General features: G+C 35.0%; 1 protein-coding gene across 4 annotated transcripts; it reads right to left on the bottom strand.

The window, feature by feature from the left end:
- Nucleotides 1–2,243: 2,243 nt before the first annotated feature.
- LOC110889539 (histone acetyltransferase HAC1) lies at nucleotides 2,244–19,012 on the bottom strand. Of its 4 annotated transcripts, none has more exons than XM_022137087.2 (16): nucleotides 18,876–19,012; nucleotides 15,066–15,341; nucleotides 14,577–14,685; nucleotides 14,177–14,462; nucleotides 11,524–13,466; nucleotides 10,691–10,987; nucleotides 10,278–10,556; nucleotides 9,506–9,634; nucleotides 9,229–9,429; nucleotides 8,998–9,140; nucleotides 8,157–8,466; nucleotides 7,919–8,058; nucleotides 6,897–6,975; nucleotides 6,417–6,809; nucleotides 3,491–3,708; nucleotides 2,244–2,766 (listed from the first exon to the last, which is right to left on the bottom strand). In XM_022137087.2, the coding sequence occupies exons 2-16, from the start codon at nucleotides 15,242–15,244 to the stop codon at nucleotides 2,652–2,654; spliced, it is 4,821 nt and encodes a 1,606-aa protein (XP_021992779.1). In that variant the 5' UTR covers nucleotides 15,245–15,341; nucleotides 18,876–19,012; the 3' UTR covers nucleotides 2,244–2,651. The 4 variants fall into 4 exon arrangements, with proteins under 4 accessions (XP_021992779.1, XP_021992781.1, XP_021992780.1 ...); XM_022137089.2 differs by having other exon boundaries at nucleotides 14,198–14,462; XM_022137088.2 differs by having other exon boundaries at nucleotides 15,066–15,344; nucleotides 18,876–18,991.

Genomic DNA, 19,012 nt, shown 5'->3' with positions numbered 1-19,012 from the left:
AAAACCTACAATCCAAATTCAAGAATCAAACTAGAAAATTATGTGTTCTTGTGATACACAGAACAACAAGATAGGGTAGTTATTTTTAGGGGGAACTCACTCAAACTCAATAAAACTGACTTGGTTTTTATATTCTACTAAACCCACTCAATTTTTATATACATACATAAAGTAACCACTCAACGTTTACAATACAAAGAAATTTGATATATTTTACACGTTATCACTCAGGTTTTCTTTAAATCTCTAAATTTTTAAGCTTGATACGGATAAAATATATTTACATGCTATCACTCAGGTTTTCTTTACACTCATAGTTAATAAAATTACTAATGGGTAAAGTTCTTGTACAAATAATCTTAACATACTAAACATACAAATTGAAGGAAAACTCAAAAAGACAAGGTGGCATTTTTGTAATTATCAATAACTATCAAAGTTACTCTACAAATATACCTAAAAAAACCTAACCACTCCCCCCACCCCCAAAAAAAACCTAAACCCCCCACCCCCCCCCCCCCACCCCCAAAAAACCTAACCCCCCCCCCTTCCCACCCCCCAAAAACCTAAAAAAAAACCTAACCCCCCCCCCCCACCCCCAAAAACCTAAAAAAACCTAACCCCCCCACCCCCACCCCCAAAAACCTAACCCCCCCCCCCCCCCAAGCTAAAATGCTAAAAACTAAACCCCCCAAAAAACCTAAAAAAATAAAACAAAAACACACACAAATTATTTTATTTTATTTTTTTAACATTTTTTATTAAAAAATCGCTACTTTTAGTAGCAGCCAAAAAAAAATGTAGCGATTTTTTAATAAAAAATGTTAAAAAAAAAATTTGTGTTTTTTAGGTATTTTTGGTTGTAACTTTGATAGTTGGTGGTAATTACAAAAATGCCACCTTGTCTTTTTGGGTTTTCCTTCAATTTGTATGTTTAGTATGTTAAGATTATTTGTATTTGATCTTTTGCCAATTACTAATAATAATTTATAGGCTGATATATGAACATTGGAATAAACATGACAAATCATGACTACAAGTGTGCTCTAATAAGTAATAACTTATATTACATAAATTATCTCACATGTGTTTGTATGCAAACCCCCTAGTAATCACATAAAGCCGTTAGGCATCCGTCACACAATATACAATCATACAATATACAGCAGACGTATAACAATTTTAAACAGAAAAATACGTCTATGCATGGGTATACCATCCCGTTGGCAGCCCTATACAAGTATACAAACGTATTTTTTTTGAACGGCAAATTTGGATGACTGACGGACCACTGAAGTTATATTTTCGTGCCACGAGCGGAACCACCCGATCATATCCATCTCCACTAGGCAATAATGCCTATAAACCAATTTAAAAGGAAAATCAACAATTCCAAGAAAAAACCCTCTCGTGGGAATCGAACCAGGATCTAATGGTTCCTAAACCTTATCCCACCCCCAAGATACCACTAGGATTAGGGCTGTAAACGAACCGAACGAACACGAACGAGGCCTTGTTCGTGTTCGTTCGTTAAGGAAATAAATGTGTTCACGAACGGTTCATGAACACTTATCGAACGAGATTTTATGTTCGTGTTCGTTCATTAAGAAAATGAGCGTGTTCACGAACGGTTCACGAACGGTTCACGAACACAAGCGAACACAAATAAATTTGGCGAACGCGATGAAGGATAAAGGTGGATTGGCCCAGAGAGTAGTACTAGAACTTGAATCCCTTGTTGTGGAACGAAGGTAGATCATATTCGTCGATGTAAATAATGAGAAAAGAAAGGGAGATGGTGTATAAACAAGGTGAAAGAGGGTTTCCTAGTTTAACTGTTAGGGTAATGATATAAATAAAAGTTCAATAGTATAAAAAGTATAAATAAAATATATGAAAGTATAAAAATCTTTAATTAAAACATGAACATACGAACATAAACAAACGCAAATGAATGAATATTCACGAACACCTTACCGAACGTTCACGAACACAATTGAACGAACAAGACCTTTGTTCATGTCCGTTCATTTACCTAATCGAACGGAATTTCTTGTTCATGTTCGTTCGTTTATTAAACGAACGAACATAAACGAACTTCCCGCCAAACGGTTCACGAACTGTTTGCTGAACGTTCGGTTCGTTTACAGCCCTAACTAGGATATAATAAGGAGCGTGATGTGAATTGAGAAATAACTAATGAAGAGAAATTATGGTTAGATAACTTTTTTGATATCCATGACTTTTTGTTTGTTTATGGTGAATTCATTGATTGTTCATAAAAATTCACTGAAGATATGATACAACAGTGTAGTTCCTGTTTGGTTCCTTTTGACCTTTAAACATCTACAACAGCTGTTTCTAAGCATAAACTACATGAAGAGTACATCGGAAAACCGAAATCTACGGTATACCTTGCCACGCCATGATGACAACATTACAGAATCCAAGAATCAAAGAATCACCGGTAACCGAATCAACCCAACCTACAGGGAAGAAGATGATTATGTAATGTCAACAATAACTCTCCTGTGGCCTTCGTTTGTTACCATTTCTTTTTTCGTCATCGTCATGTTCCTGTGCCTATAAATACACTTGAGAATTCTTTGAATCACACTATGATACAACTTTTCGATATATTTACAACTTTGTCATCCGCTTCCGCCAGCAACCTCGGCCGCACGCTGCCTCATCATCTCCATTACCGCAGCCCTCCGCCTACTGTCGGACTGTTGTTGGAGCCTTCTCAAATGTTCCTTCAGATCTCTGTATACCAAATTCAAACAAACAAATCAATTATTATTATTCTTATATTATATTATATTTTATTTTATTTTATACATATTAAAGCATAACAAGGATGAATAGTAAAATAAATTAGATATAATATTAAACTTTTTTAAGTTTCAATTTCACCTGTTATTTTTATACGTATTAAAGCAGAACGATAAATAGTAAAATAAATTTAATAAAATATTAAACTTTTTTAAGTTTCAATTTCACCTCTTATTTTTATTTACATATTAAAGAAGAACAACGATGAATAGTAAATAAATAAAATATAATATTAAACTTTTTAAAGTTTCAGTTTCACCTCTTATAATTTAAACAATATGCGATTTTTAATCCTTTTAATCTTTATTTGATTTGATTGTCCCCCAATCACTCGCGTTCATCATCTTTTCTTAGAAAGCTGAATACGCGACCGTGACGAACCAAACCGAGATCGACATCAGTACGGTATGGGTATCGTTATCATCGGAAGCAGCACCGGTATTCTTTTTTTATGGTTTTCAATGTAAAACACATTCTTTTGGGCATATCATGATTTTAAACCGGGTGTTGGTACCATACCGATACCGTAATGAACCGAACGATTTCTTATGTGTAACAAACCGAATCGAAACCGGTCAGATTCCCGCTAGTTGAATATAAATTATATAATATACTGTAATAATACTTCCACAAGATTGTAAGGAACAGGGCAAACCTGCAGCGCGGTACATGACATTGGGATTCTTTACATGCGCGAGCATGAAGTTGAAGAAGATACCACATTTTCTTGCAAAGAACACAGCCACCAGAAGCGCGTACTTTGCAATTAATCCCGTGTCGGAAAAGTCCCTTCACCTTTCTACAGTTTGGATACTGGCAAACAGGGGACCGACACTGAGATGCATGTACCAGAAGATCAAGCATTTTCCTAAGCTGCAATACCAAAAAAATATAAATATATAATTATGATCTTGAATCTTTAAAAGCAATGCACAAAGTGAAAAGAACAAAAACACATATATTTAGTACTAGAAGGGCGCCCAGGCAATGCGGCGGGAAACACAGACACTGCCAGGTTGGTTCGGTTATTATCCTCAACCAAAACCAAAATCATCGATTAGTCTAATTTATTGACCCATCGGTTTTTGGTTAATCAGTTCGGTTAGATTGGTGGTTTTGGTTTGATTCATTTAATTTCGGGTAATAGTCAAAACCAAACTTGGGCTAAAACTTTTGCTTAGAAATACAAGAAATTAAGGTATAAATAAAAGAAATGGATGTATAATACATGAAACTGAAGTATAAATACATAACATGAAGGTATAAAAGCTAGAAATATATGAAAATATGAATGGTTCGATTCGGTTAATTTTGGCTAGAGTTAATTACACCGTTAGTCCCTGTGGTTTATGGAAAGTAGCAAGGCCAAGGTCAGGTACTAATAGTTTAAAATCACATTCTAGGGTTCTAACTTTTCATTTTGTAACAACCTAGGGTATTAACGTAACTTTTGTTAACTTTTCTGTTAAGTTAGAATGAATTTACTAAAATACCCTTTTATAACTACAAGGGCCTTTTATATAATTAACTTTATTTTAATCTAGGGACCATTTGTGTAATTAATCTATATATGTATGCAATGAGAGAGAGACCATGAGAAAAATTATGGTAGAGAGGGAGGCAGGAGCGGAGACACGGCGGCGGTGTTAGGGTTCTGCCCGAAAACACGACGGAGACGACTGTGGTTGACGTTGCAAGCTCCGGTTCCGGCAAGAGAAGAAGATCTGATTCTTTTTCTTACCGGTGGGTTTTGTTTAAGCAAGAAAGAGAGGCATGGGGTCCTAAAATTATTTTCTTTCTTTGTTGTTTCGTCGCGAGGTGAAGCATCGCAAGTACGCCATGACATTCCCATTTTCTCCTGTCGTTATTCTCCTTACCACTGTCCATGCACCTGTGTGTATTGGAAAGAGAGAACAAAAGAGGGGTAGAGAAATATTCTCCTGGAGATTCCATTTCGGCAGAACTGAGTGGGAAACGTCACATGCATCGGCGGATCGGGGAGGAGAAGACTGAACTGTTAAGATATGAAGTTATTGAGTTTTCAGTTACGTTTTTTATGGGTTGCTAATGGCTTAAGGTTTTTTGTTTGGATTTAAATGGTGAAATTGTAATGTTTTTTTTCTGGGAGTAGACCTTGATGAAAGAATTTTGCCACAAAGAGTAACTTCTTTAATATAAAAAATTAGATTTTCATACATCTCGTATCAGCAATTTATTTAATTAACATTTGTAATTGATTAGTCAGCCTACTTCTTAATCAGAGTTATGAAAGAGCATTTTCAACGTGAAGAGTATGTGTTAATTCATGGTTGGTCCACGCGGTCGTAAATCATTGCATATGTAGAGTAATTGCACAAGTGGTCCCTGAATTAAAATAAATCTAATTACATAAAAGGCCCTTGTACTTGTAAAAGGGTATTTTAGTAATTTCTCTCTAACTTAACAGAAAAGTTAGCAAAAGTTAGTGTTAATACCTTAGGTTGTTACAAAATGAAAAGTTAGAACCTCATAATGTGATTTTAAACTATTAGTACCTGACCTTGTTACTTTCTATAAACCACAGGGACTAATGGTATTATTAACTCTTTTGGTTAAACGAGAGTAAAAAAAATCGATATCCGATTTTGGTTCATTCGGGTTTCGGTTAATCGGTTTTCAGTAAATTCAGTTTTTGGTTGATTTAGGTTAGGTTTCGGTTGTTTTCGGATCGGTTTCGGTTAACGATTCAGTTATTGCTCACCCTTAGACACTGTTAATCACCTAACATATCAATTTTTTTAATTTATAAAAATAAATATATAGCAATACTATGCTCAAATGAAAGAGAATAGAATACTCGTTTTTATGGTGTAATTTAAAAAAAAGGAAAATTGGTTTTTAATAAACCAACCTTTGTCCTGTTGGTAAATAATAATCTTACCTACGTAATTGGTATACAATAATCCTACCTATCAACATGTTGGTACTCAATGAACTTTCGTTAATTTATTTTAACTGAAGTTAATTTTTAAGTTTTATTTATTACACAAAAAGTCCCTGTAGTTGTAATTTACTAGTTTTAACTATTTTATAAAACAAAAAAACCTCAAGGGACTGTAATTTACTAGTTTTAAAATAGTTAAAACTAGTAAATTACAACTACAGGGACTGTTTGTGTAACAAATAAAACTTAAAAACTAACTTCAGTTAAAAAAAATTAACGGAAGTTCATTGAGTACCAACATGTTGATAGGTAGGATTATTGTATACCAATTACGTAGATAAGATTATTATTTACCAACAGGACAAAGGTTGGTTTATTAAAAACCAATTTTCCTAAAAAAAAAGTATTAATGTACAAAAAAGTTATGACCATTTAAAAACGTTGGGGTAATTAGTTTTTTAAAGGGGATAAAGTGTAACCACTAACTAATTATCTATAATTTGGTCAAAAACGAGGGAATTAAAGTGTAATTAATGTTTAAAGACTAATATACCTCATTGTAGGTTGTACCTTATGCATTAAAGCAAAAAAAATTGTCAACTATTGGGTAAATCTTAAAATGTCCGTGTCTTACGCATTATATATAGTATAGATATACCTGTACAACACGTTGTTGGCGAGCTTCTTTATTCTGTGCATCGCGCTCAGCAATGGAGGTATGAGGTGTCAACTTATGAGGATGATCAATGCCTCCGTCTTTGTGATAGCAGGAATTGCAGACATCATAGTCGGGACAAACATCGCAACGCCAACCTTGTCCTGTTTCTATATCGTTATGACATCGGTTGCACGTTGTCACAAACGCAGGTGCGGTTGGATTATGAAGATGGTACAACACCATCATTGATGAATGTTTTGCACGACGAAGTGTATCGTATTGATAGTGGTTTCCTTGACAAAGGCTAAGAAAAGCCTGACGCGTGTCGAAAAATTCACTCTCGAGAATCTCGTCTTTATCTTTGGTATCCTCCGGAACATCGTTAATTTCAATCTGCATAATTAATCCATTTTTAATCGTAATTGTAATCTTCTTAAATTAAGATTGAGAGGACGGAGATCTCAGTTTTGAGAAACTTACTGGATAAAGCGGATGTTTCTCCCTATGATTGATAGGATGCCTCTCCCTATCCTCAAGTTTTTGTTCAACTTCATAACAACTGTAATTGCAAGTGTTATGTTACAACAGTTGGTTACGTTCATTATATATTTTGGCAAGAATTGTATAAAAACACCATTCTTAATAAAAAGTAAAATAAAATTGGAAAATCTAAACTGGATAACAAGGTAAAATATGAGCTGTTCGTGAAATTGTTCGGCTGAAAGTTCGTTTATGTTCGTTTATTCATTAAACAGATGAACATGAACAAAAAAAATTTGTTCATTTATTTAAAGGAATAAACATGAACACACGTTTTGTCCATTCATTTATGTTCGTGAACGTCCATTTATGTTCATTCATTCATGTTTGTTTATGTTTGTTCGTTTGTGTTCGTTTAAATTTTAAAAAAAAATAATCATAAGTAGTTATATTTATATAAATATAAACATAAAACGGGCTTTCTAACTACTTACACAAATATACCTAATTACTGTTTGGATTTTCTAATAATAAAAATGGGTTTTCCAATGAAACTTATTGCATTTAGTTACTAGCTTATATAAAAAACTACTTCATGTTCGTCAGTGTTCGTTTATGTTTGGTCATTTATGTTCATTTTTGTTAGTTTATGTTTATTTGTGTTGTTTTATGTTGGTTAAATTTGTAAGATGGTAGAATTGATTGATTGTATTCCATTCAATAGGGTTACAATATATAGAGATAAACCGACCCGTGGGCTCGATACTAAAACCCAAAATATTATATTCCAATAAAATTATGTTCATTTAAGTTTGTTTGTTTATGTTCATGAACTGTTCGGTTTGGTTTAAACGAACAAACATAAACGAACACGAACATGCCACTTTTCTTAATGAACGAACACAAACAAAAAAAATGTGTTCGTTTATATGTTCGTGTTAGGTTAAAGTTAAATGAACAAACACGAACATGCCTTTGTTCGTGTTCGTTTACAGGCCTAGGTAAAATATTAGACTGCTTACCTATCACAGATCTGAAACTTTTTGCACTGATTGCAGACCCAACGATTTCCAGATACCATAAGAATACAGCAATGTGTGCACGCATGCTGCAAATGAACCATAATGAAATCTTCCTTCATTGGAGAAATTGAATCACCAAGCTGTACCATATAAATAGTGTAAGAAAACGCGTATGGGGCATTAATGAGGCATGCTAATAATTAAGAGGGAATATTATCGGAGAGAGTTGATTAATTACCCGATGCATCAGTAGCAGATCTTTGGATGCATTACCGGAAAGATCGGTTTGACCAGAGGCTTTCAAAGCTCTCTTTGTTAGGGACTTTTTCATTAATCCTTTTTTATTTTTTCTTCCTTCTTCTTCTTGACGAATCTGATGAATCATATCTTCAGCGGCACCTGGCCAATAGTCTCCGTCAAAGTAGGGTAATCGAGCTGCGGTTACCTTAGCTTTACATTCACCAGTAGATACAAAAAAATGATCATACAGATTAGTAAGACCAACTACAATATTTTCCTTCGAAGCCTTCCTCAACATCGACAAATACCTGATACATGCATCCGCATAAATTCATCAGTAAGAGTAATATTCTTCCCTGAGTTTTGGCCAAATTTGCAACTTCCGTCCAAAGGTTTGTTTTCCGCATTTGGATCCAAAAGGTTTGAAATCTTGCTATTTTCATCTGGATTGTTAACTCCATCCATTTTTCTCCGTTAAGTCAGGGGTATTTCTGTCTTTTTTGTTAACTTAAAGGGCAATTCGGTCTTTTTCAGGGGTATTCAGTCGTTTACATAAAGTGAAAAAGACTGAATTGCCCTTTAAGTTAGCAACAAAAACAGAAATACCCGACTTAAGGGAGAAAAATGGATGGAGTTAACGAGCCGGATGAAAATGGCAAGATTTCAAACCTTTTGGATCCAGTTGCAGAAAAACAAACCTTTGGACGAAAGTCGCAAAACTGACCAAGCCTCAGGGACGAAAATGGTATTTTACTCTTTAAGATAAATATAAGTATAATAATAATAATAATAATAATAATAATACAAAATAAAGTAATGCACATCTCAAACCCACTCACCATTCTCTTAGTTTATCAGATTTTGGTGTCTTCTGAATTTCTGGATGACAATACAATATATAATCTTCACCCTTCAATGGAGGGCAAGCCCATATATAGCAACTTGTGAAACCGCGTAATTTGCAATATTCTAGGTAACCTATCTGTAAGCGGAACGAAAAAAGAATCTATTGGCATACTCAACTTAAGATGAATAAAGCAACCAAATGGATTTTAAAAAAAAAAACATACCAGAATTTCATGATATACAAATGTACGGAGAGCCTCCCCTGTGACAGCCCTAATCTCGGGCCTAAAGTACTTGACTGAATCCAAATATGAAAGATACACACGGCGATGATTTGGCTGCTCACACTCTGCTCCAAATTCTTGAACATACATCCCGAAAAGACATACTTCAACTCCTTCGATTTTCTGAAACAATAAAACTACCTAAAACAAGCAACAGTAGTTTAGAGAATAGCATAATAATGATGACATTAAAAGAAATATTACGATATTTAAATACCTTAGACTTGTACCCAAATTCAACAGGGTAATTTTCATCTTGAAAGATCTCAAGAAATCGCGGTTTGACTTCCAATTTCTTGTCCACGGATGATACAACTCTGACAACAAGTGATTCCGCTCCTGGAACCTGACATAATCATAATTCAAAACGCAATAAGAATTTTGATCATACTAGATTGTTGCCATAGGCCGCGCGTTGTGGCGGCGACGCCTTAGTTGTTCATAGCTGGTGGCACGTTATGTGATGCGTTAACCATATGAAAACGCGTGTTTCGACGTATCCGATCTAACTATTGTAACCTATATAAGCATTGAGTTTACAATGTACGATGATGACATTAACGTGTGGCACCCACACGTGACATTACACATTTTTGACTTTATTACACACGCTACGTTCATGACATTGACACATTAGACACAGATAAAAAAAGAGCATGTATCGTCATTGCGGTGTGAAGTTGTAAAAGTAATTTAGACAGCATTGTAAAGTCATAAAAGCAATTTAAACATCAACGTGGTTAGGCGTTGATAAAAAAAAAGTATAATAATGTGTCGCATGTTACGGTGTAAAGTCGTAAAAGTAATTTAAATAAAATAAGGTGTCAAGTTATCAAGGAGAAAAGGTTAACGTCAAAGTTGTCAATTATCAAAAGTCAGAAGTGAATGTGTAACTTTCTTAAAGATGAGGATTAATAGTGTTTCATGTCAAAAGTTAAGGGGCGTGAAGTGAAAAATCCAAAAGTTTTAAAATGAAGGTTAACTTTTACCTCGTCATAACTTTTACCATGGACCCTAGCGCGCTCTAGTCTCTCTTGTTTAAGTTTTCCAAACAACCTACTCTCGATATGATCACTAAGAATGGTTCTCGGTAAATCTTTTGCTCCGAGTACAGCACTCTGCGGTAAGGGACTTCTCTCTCCTCTTTCAACTTCTTCTACATAACAATTCGGACACGTGTATTCCGCTTGTCCACCGTCATTTCTTCTACCATTAAACAACGCACATATTTGATGTTGCCATGCTTGACACTTGTCACATTGAACCCACTGCATAAAAACCACAACGATTAAATTATTGAATATTTTTATTTGAACGATCAAGCAAAATTTAGAATAATAATAATAATAATAATAATAATAATAATAATAATAATAATAATAATAATAATAAAACATCATACCCATTCTTCAGTTTCCTCATCGTTTTTCTTTTTCTCTAATCTAGCTTTCAATATATTAGTTCCGTCAACGTTAATAGTGTCTCCACGGGATTCATTGTAGCAAGGGATACAGAAGTAGTGACGGGTATCACCAGCGCCAACAGTGTAAAACATCGCATTTCTTTTAATACGAGCACCACAAGGTGTACAATATATAGGTGGTGGTTCAAAAGTGAGCTTTTCAACTGCACATAGTTGACATGAATTCTCGCTCATCGAGTGTTCCAGAGCTTGATTCTTTTCTACTTTTGCTTTGCTCTGTACAACAGATAAATACAAGATATAAGGGATGATAAAAAAACCGAACCGTTAATCAAAACCAAACAGAAAACCGACGAAACTGAACCGAAATTACTCGAAAACCGAATTAACCGAAGATCGGTTATCAGTTATTTTTTGTACCCACGGTTAACCGAAATTAACCGAACCATTCATATATTTATATATATCTAGCTTTTATACCTCCATTTCATGTATTTTTATGTTTTATGCCTCCATTTCATATATTTAAACATCAATTCATGTATTTATACCTCCATTCCATGTATTTCTAAGTAAAAAATTTAGTTTGGTTTGGTTGTTAACCGAAATTACCGAACGGAACCGAAAACCAACAAATTAACCGAATAAACCGAGCCGATTAACTGAAAACCGAATGGTTAATAAAATAGATTGAACATCAGTTACGGTTTCGATTAAGGCTAATAACTAAATGAACCGTGTACAAGATATTAAACGAGAATAAATAAAATATAAGAAGATAAAGTGGCACAAGGGTATTGTTGTAATCTCACCTGGCCGACCCACTGCCTGAGACCAGAGATATGCTCCCAAACCTGCTTTGGTGTAAATAACTCTATCATTGATACTCCCTTTATATTTGCTTTCTCCGATTTGGTTCCGGAACAAGCTTCAGCCGAAAGTGCTGCATTTTCCGGTTTAGGCAGGCCCTGGCCCGGGCCCACCTCTATCTCAGTCTTAACCAACTCCTGTTTAGGTAAACCAGTGACTTTAGTAGGCACAACTGGGTCACCTTTGAACTTTTGGTTTCCGGAATTTTCCACGTAGTCTTTCTTGGGACTTCCATGATTAGAACTTGAAGGAACTTCCAGTTTTACCCCCTTAACCTCCGGTTTTGGGGGAACTGTACTGGTGTAATCGCGTTCATCCTGAAGTTGAGATGGACTGGTGACGGGAACCGTTACGGCAGGCGTTTGACTTTCAGTAGCTATTGATTGTGATGACTGTTCTATTTTCAATCGTTTCAAAGTTGGATTTAAATCTTGTGAAGTTTCAACAACAGACGGACTCGTCTTCATGCTATATTGACTAGACTCTTCACGTGGGGCCCCTTTCAGTAGCAGAAAACGCTTTACTGGGACGCAAACAGGACAACTAGGATCCCTACAGCGCCTATGATGATAGAGTAAACGCGTTGTACTTCGACAACGTGGATATTGACAGTGAACCAGATCGTTACATGATGCCATATGGTTCAACAGCTCTTGAGCAGTGATACAATATTTTTCTAGACATTTTCCTGGTGGATGAACACATTTGCGAGCATGGCGTAAGAACAATAGCCACCTTTGTTGATTCTTGAACTGTAATTCACGGTTTAGATTAACAGATTTGGAAATAGCACCAGAGTTGGGTGGATCTATGGATTTATTGGCAGCACTTTGATAGGTAATAGATCCTTCTGAAGAAAGATTGTTCCTTTGAGCTTGATCTTGACCAGTCAATCTTTGGCTAAATTCTTCTTTGACATTTTGCTCTAACGTGTTACCTTGTACAGGTAGCATTTCTTGAGACCGTGAGTGCCACTGGCCCTGCATTACAGACCCTGGTTGGACTCCTATCGAGCTAGAAAGACCATTTTGACCTTCCCCAGATTTCTCTTGAAAGTGATTGATTGTTTGGGAAGACTGGAAATGGTCAGAGATATACTGTTGACCACCAGGATCAGGTATTAGCTGAGACTGGCCATATGATAATTGCTGATATTGCTGCTTTTGTTGACTTTGATTTTGACTTTGATTATGAACAAGTTGCTGCTGAAAATGGACAGGCTTCTGTAGTGTATGCTGAGACCGGAAATCCATCTTTGCTGATTGATCAATTAAAGGTGTCATATTTGACCCCTGCTGAGTGTTGACCAAATTCGAATGATTGACCATCATGGGAGAGCTTGTTTTATGTAACGCATGCAAGCTTACCGAGTTCATGTCCTGAGTATTCATCAACGATGTAGCAGAATTTGGGGGAACATAAACATTTCCAGAGTTAGAACCCGTTACATAGCTTTCTGAGGTTCCAGAACCATTCATGATTGGTAACTGATTTCCGATCATTCCTAAACCACTGTTCATTGATCCATTTGAAAACCCGTATGCTTTTCTTTGTGCACTAGACCTGATTCCCCCACCCATATGGCTCCCTAGGGTATGCAATATTCGGCTGTTTTGAGTTTGACCAGCAACTTGCTGCTTTTGTTGCAGCGGCTGAGATACGGTTGTAGAGTCAATAGCTGATAGCCCAACAAGACTGTTAGAAGAATCCATATTCATGTACGACTGATTGCTTGTGCTTGTGCTATCACTGTTATTAAACCCCGGAGTAGGTATCATTTGGCTGGCACTGGCCATTCTTTGTGCACCCATCGATGAAATCAAACCGTTTCCACCTAAGTTATTCGAGAAATTTGCTATCGACTGCTGATAGCCATTCGTCATACCTGCATAGAAAATACAACGGTAACACAGAGTAGATGAATTGTGCATGGGTTGGTTTGGGTCGGTTTTGGCTCAAAACCATTACCATAACCGAGATATCGGTTAGTGAATAACCATAACCATGACCAATCGGTTATGGCGGTTTCGGTTATTCAGTTTTGATGATTATAGCGGGTCGGTTAACCGTGAATTTGGGTCTAGCTAAAACTAACTCAAAAAAGAATATGATTATACATTATTTAGGTCTAAACCTTTGGGGTTGAAATTTGTGACCATGGAATAATCTATTATAATCGATATTTAAACAAAACGGTATATTATAGATTTATAGTAAAACCGATTATTATCGAATATTTAAACAAAACGATATAATATAATTCATAAATTTAAACAAACGTTCAACAAAAACAAAAACGATATGATATAACCCATATGATTAAACAAACATTCAACCAACAACATCAAATATTGAAAAAATTGATGAAAAGACCAAATACGACAAAGATTTTACTATATGTAGGTTCGGTTAAGGCGGATATGGAAACACTGATAACCATAACCGACCTGCTGCTTTCGGTTTTTAGAAAAACAATTAACCGACCCACCGGTTTTTTATTTGATTCGGTTTTTCGCTTAATTCGGTTTTTGCACACCCCTAAAAGAAAGTTTGCGAACACAAAGAACTTTGAAATGAAATAAAGGTAAACTTTACCATCAGATGAACTTAACGAACCATTGTGCATCCCACTGGGAATTCGAGTGTTATTGGGCAAAAAGTTCCCTGTGCTGACAGCTGGCAGCACCATAGTATCCATAGATGACGGAACCATTATACTTGAATTCCCGGTTTGAGGCATGCCGGGATTTGGAATCATAGTTCCCATGGGAACCGAAGTGTTTCCTTGTTGCTGATATTGTTGATTGTGACTACTAAAGGGGAGGCGTTTGATCAAAACATGTAAACGGGTTTCCAGTGTCTCTATATTCATGTATTCCTCCTAAAACAAAAAAGAAATATGAAGGGACTCTAATGTAGGAGTAGAAACATGCCTAGATGGATTTATACAAAAAGAGTGAATCAAATAAAAAAATTAAAAAAAAAAAAAAAAAACCTTAGTGGTTGCAGTTTTAAACAGGCCTTCTTCTAAGCGTCTAACAATGTCTAACATCTTCTTTGGATTTATCTCCTGAGTTTGTGGTCGTCGCATTAAGAAATCATAGCTGCAGAAGGAGATACATTATCAGATAGAGGGGATTAAATGTTAAAATACCTAAACTTAAATGTTAAAATAGGTTTATAACTAAAATTTGGGCTTTAAACCATGGGCCAGGTTTCAAAAATTGGGTTTTTTGGGTCAAAAAACATGGGCCTGATTAGTCCGATTTTTACCGATTTTGTCCGACTTTTACCGACTTTGACCAATTTTGACCATAACCGATTTTTTGACCGACTAGCTTAAATTTAGGCAGTAACCCACCGACTAGCGCCTAGGCGCCGATTAATCGGCCGCCTAGGCCGATTTCTGCAACATTGCAATGAAATTTACACATGTTCACACAAAACACATACTGTACGCAACATTTGGGAAGAAAGAACTTACATTTTCTCCTGTATAAAACGCCGAAAATTCACAAGGCCAGGCTCCATGTTAAGTGTATTACGCTGACCTCCAGAATTTTGCATTATATTCTGCTGATGTGGCACGGCAGACATTGAAGTCCCAGATTGATTCGGTACCTGCCCAGAAAACTGTCCGGACATGTGTGTAGGTAAATTCATCTTGTCGTGTCAACTAGTAGATATGATGCTCGTTACACAAAAACACCATTCGAATCAGCACCAAATATTGGATTGTGATGCCTATCCTTAAGTCAAGCTGCTTCAGCAATAGTAAAACTTCAGTAAAGGTAGAATATGAGACTATGAGTTACGAGTATCGTTGTCATGTACAGTGGAACATTCTACGGCAGGTAGTATGTCATTTCAATAATTTACAAAATAGTTAACATCCGCAACATATGATAATAGAGCCAAACATGTGAATCAACTAGAGGTTGAGATATATAAGTTATGATGTTCACTGATTTAGAGTATATGTATTATAGGTACCTAAAAGACTTACTTAGAGAACTGTTGAAGAATAATAAGGTGAAACATCCTTCTGAAGCATAGTTGTCAATAGCGAACAACGGACGATAGCGAGAAGTTACCTATACGCTACGTAGCGATAGCGATCAAATAGCGGGCGCCATCTCATGTTTAGCGATACACTAGAACGAAATTTTGGAAATATTTTGTATGTATATTTTTCCAAAAAAAAATATAAAAAAGCTAAAAAATTTACAAAAATCTCGCTATTTACCGCTATTTGTCGCTACCAGCTATATAGCAACACATGAACGCTACGCTACGCTATTCGCTATAGCGGCCGCTATGCTCGCTATTAACAACTATGTTCTGAAGCATGTGAAACATTCAATAGTTTATGTATACCTTATGAAAGCACACAGCAAGTAAAACTACATAAAGCCCAGCATGCCTTCTAAATCGATAATAGCTCATGTTTTATACTTCTTAAATCCTAGATATATTCCAACGTTCTATGTGTTTTGTCTTCATAAGTCATAAACTCATCTAACTATTTGAACAACTATTTACATTGCATGGGACACGGTCACACGGCCATCTGAAACCAACACTTCGTAACTTTGTCTAGTTATCGTAATGCACAAGTCTATTTCCATATCTCATATTACTATAAATTGCCACTTCAAATATTCAGAACTAAAACAAATGATCTACGGTAGTTACCTCTACAAGAAGTGGGCCAGATATACATGAACTTCTATATTTGAAGATCCCTTCCCTAGCAGGGATTTTAACATCAACTTTTTTTTCCAAATCATCATGATTTGATGTTTCTACTGCGTTATTTGGCCCAATCTAATACTAATAAAAAAATATACTTAATGCCACATGGCATTCTCATACTAAAACAAGAGCCTACTTAATGTCACATGGCATTCTCTCATTCAATTCACTAATATTATTATTATTATTATTAATTAATACAAAACAATAAAAAATTCCTTAACAACTTAATACTAATAAATATTTTATTGTTTACTTAGATAATGATTATTTACTTTTGACTTATCAAAAATATATAGTTAGTTATTAGTAACAATTCTACTTATAATAAACAATTTCAAAAAATGTCAATGTGACAACACCTTCTTATTCTTTAAAAGGATTTTTTTACCATATGTTAAAACATCTATTAAACAAATTATTATTTTATATTATAATAAAAATAAAAATGGTAAACAATAGGTCAATCCGATATTTGAAAACCGGTTTACTTTCATGCTTTGAAAACACTTTTAATGTTATTAGACCCGTGTAATAAACGGGTTTAAGGATAGAATATCTTCATAATAATTTTGATGTAAGTCTATACTCACCGGATATCCTAAATGGAGTTATATTTTTAGGCTTACCAAACCATTGATAATTATCAAAGGTCAGTGTTCCAGTGACGTTATCAAGAGATATTGATCGAAAGAATGGTTTGTGTAATGGAACTCGACTACAGGTCCTATCACTGGGTGATCGGGTTATTGAGGCACTCAAATTATCCAGAAGTAATATTGGCACTTGAACGTTTATCCCTAGATTTCGTTTAATACCGCCAAATAGAAGGATTCCGTTTAGATTGAAAAGAAGACGGTTTCCTCTAGCCCTATGTTTTGCAATGGCGATAAATAAAAGTATAGGACAATTTCTATGTAAAGTTGGTTTGTTTCTAAAAGAATCGGTTTTACACATGACCAACTGTTGCGTCATCTATGGTAAAAAATTCACTTATATAAATTTTTGAAGAAAATATAAAATTAAATATTTTATAAATTTATATCCTTAAACCCGTGTAGTACACAGGTCTAATAATCTAGTACAATTATACAAAGAAATGAACAAAAACACTTACCTTCTCTTAAAATACTAAATGCATTACAGGGGTTGGTTCTGGTACAAACCATATTTATCCTAGAAACCGTAAGAACAGATCCTAGCACTTAAAAGAAGTTAAATTAGCACATACCAAAACAATACATACATAAAAGTAGCACTTTTGAATTATATTAGCACATGAAAATTAATCAAGATAATTGATTTTAGCACATATTTGAATGATATCAACACTTTTCTTAATTAGCACATTGAAAACAAAAGGAAGATCCAAATAAAGAATTAATTGCTTGTTAGCATATTTATAGGGAATTCAATATAATTGATATTATTTATGATATTATTTTATCATTTCTCTATAATTGGTTGGATGCCACGTGACACTTTTTAAATGGTTCTTACAGTTTGTATGCGAAATGTGGTTTGTATTTGATCCTACTCCATGCATTACATATCAAATCTACTCCAACAAGAACAGCCAAACTATGAACTAAGGAAGCTTCTAGAAGTTCTAAACCTTTCCCTTGAATGTCCAAGAGAAGGTAATTATACCATGCGCCAACTCTTACAAATCAAAACTACATGTAAAGTTTTCTGAGAGCAAGTATTACTGTGGGATATCAGTAATTTTACATCTTTCTATACAGTGTTCTACCGAGTCCTTAGAGACCTACCTTTGCTCTCTCTCTGTATAAACAAAACATTACATATACACACACATATATACATACGTTTATCTACATGTCCATATGCATCCATACATACATCAACATGTACACACAAACGAGTTTGAGTTCTTCAAAATTAAGGCTCGATATTATACACACACACATTACACATGTGTAATTGTGTATGCATACATATATTATACACATGTATGTATATATACATCAGTATGTTGCAGTCTATGCCTGGGCCTGGCCTTTCACTACATTGTGACTATACTTTTGACTCCAGGTGTCAAACGGGTCAATATAACAACGATAAACACCTAACTGCATTCTCCTTAGAAAGTCCAAAACACCATTTGACATAATAAATGAAACTATTCCCCTTCTGTTGTAACTAAACTGATTAAAAAAAACTATAGCCAATCAACATCATTTATTTCTAACATAAAACTCACCAAATCCAACACAACAAGTCCCTAATCATCTCCCAGCTACTATATTAAACCCTAAATCGTAACTATTAATCACAATAACCCCAAAATCTGAACCGTATTTCTCAACATAAGCTCAAATACGTTACAGAAACAATTTACAACAGCAAATATTAGGTTAAATCATCCTTCTGCGTATCAATTTGTAACTCAATTAGTTTCAATTGCATGAAACCCTAATTGAACCAAATATTCTGCAAATTGGAATGATATAATTGGAAACAGATGCAAAACAAGAGAGAATTAGATACAGGATGATGATAGATCGTGTTAGCATACCTTAATTTAGTGTAATAATTCGAGCTGGATGAAGAATCGGAGACGCATCAAGAAACCCCACACGAGTTCGCATAGACAAAAAGGGGGTGAAATTGTCGGGTGTAGTTATAACCCGATAAGTTACCGGATTACCGGGT

This window comes from Helianthus annuus, chromosome 11 (genome assembly GCF_002127325.2).
Source record: "Helianthus annuus cultivar XRQ/B chromosome 11, HanXRQr2.0-SUNRISE, whole genome shotgun sequence".
Classification (NCBI taxonomy): domain Eukaryota; kingdom Viridiplantae; phylum Streptophyta; class Magnoliopsida; order Asterales; family Asteraceae; genus Helianthus; species Helianthus annuus.
Note: the sequence above shows the minus strand (reverse complement) of the source record. Positions and strands in the feature narration are given on the sequence as shown.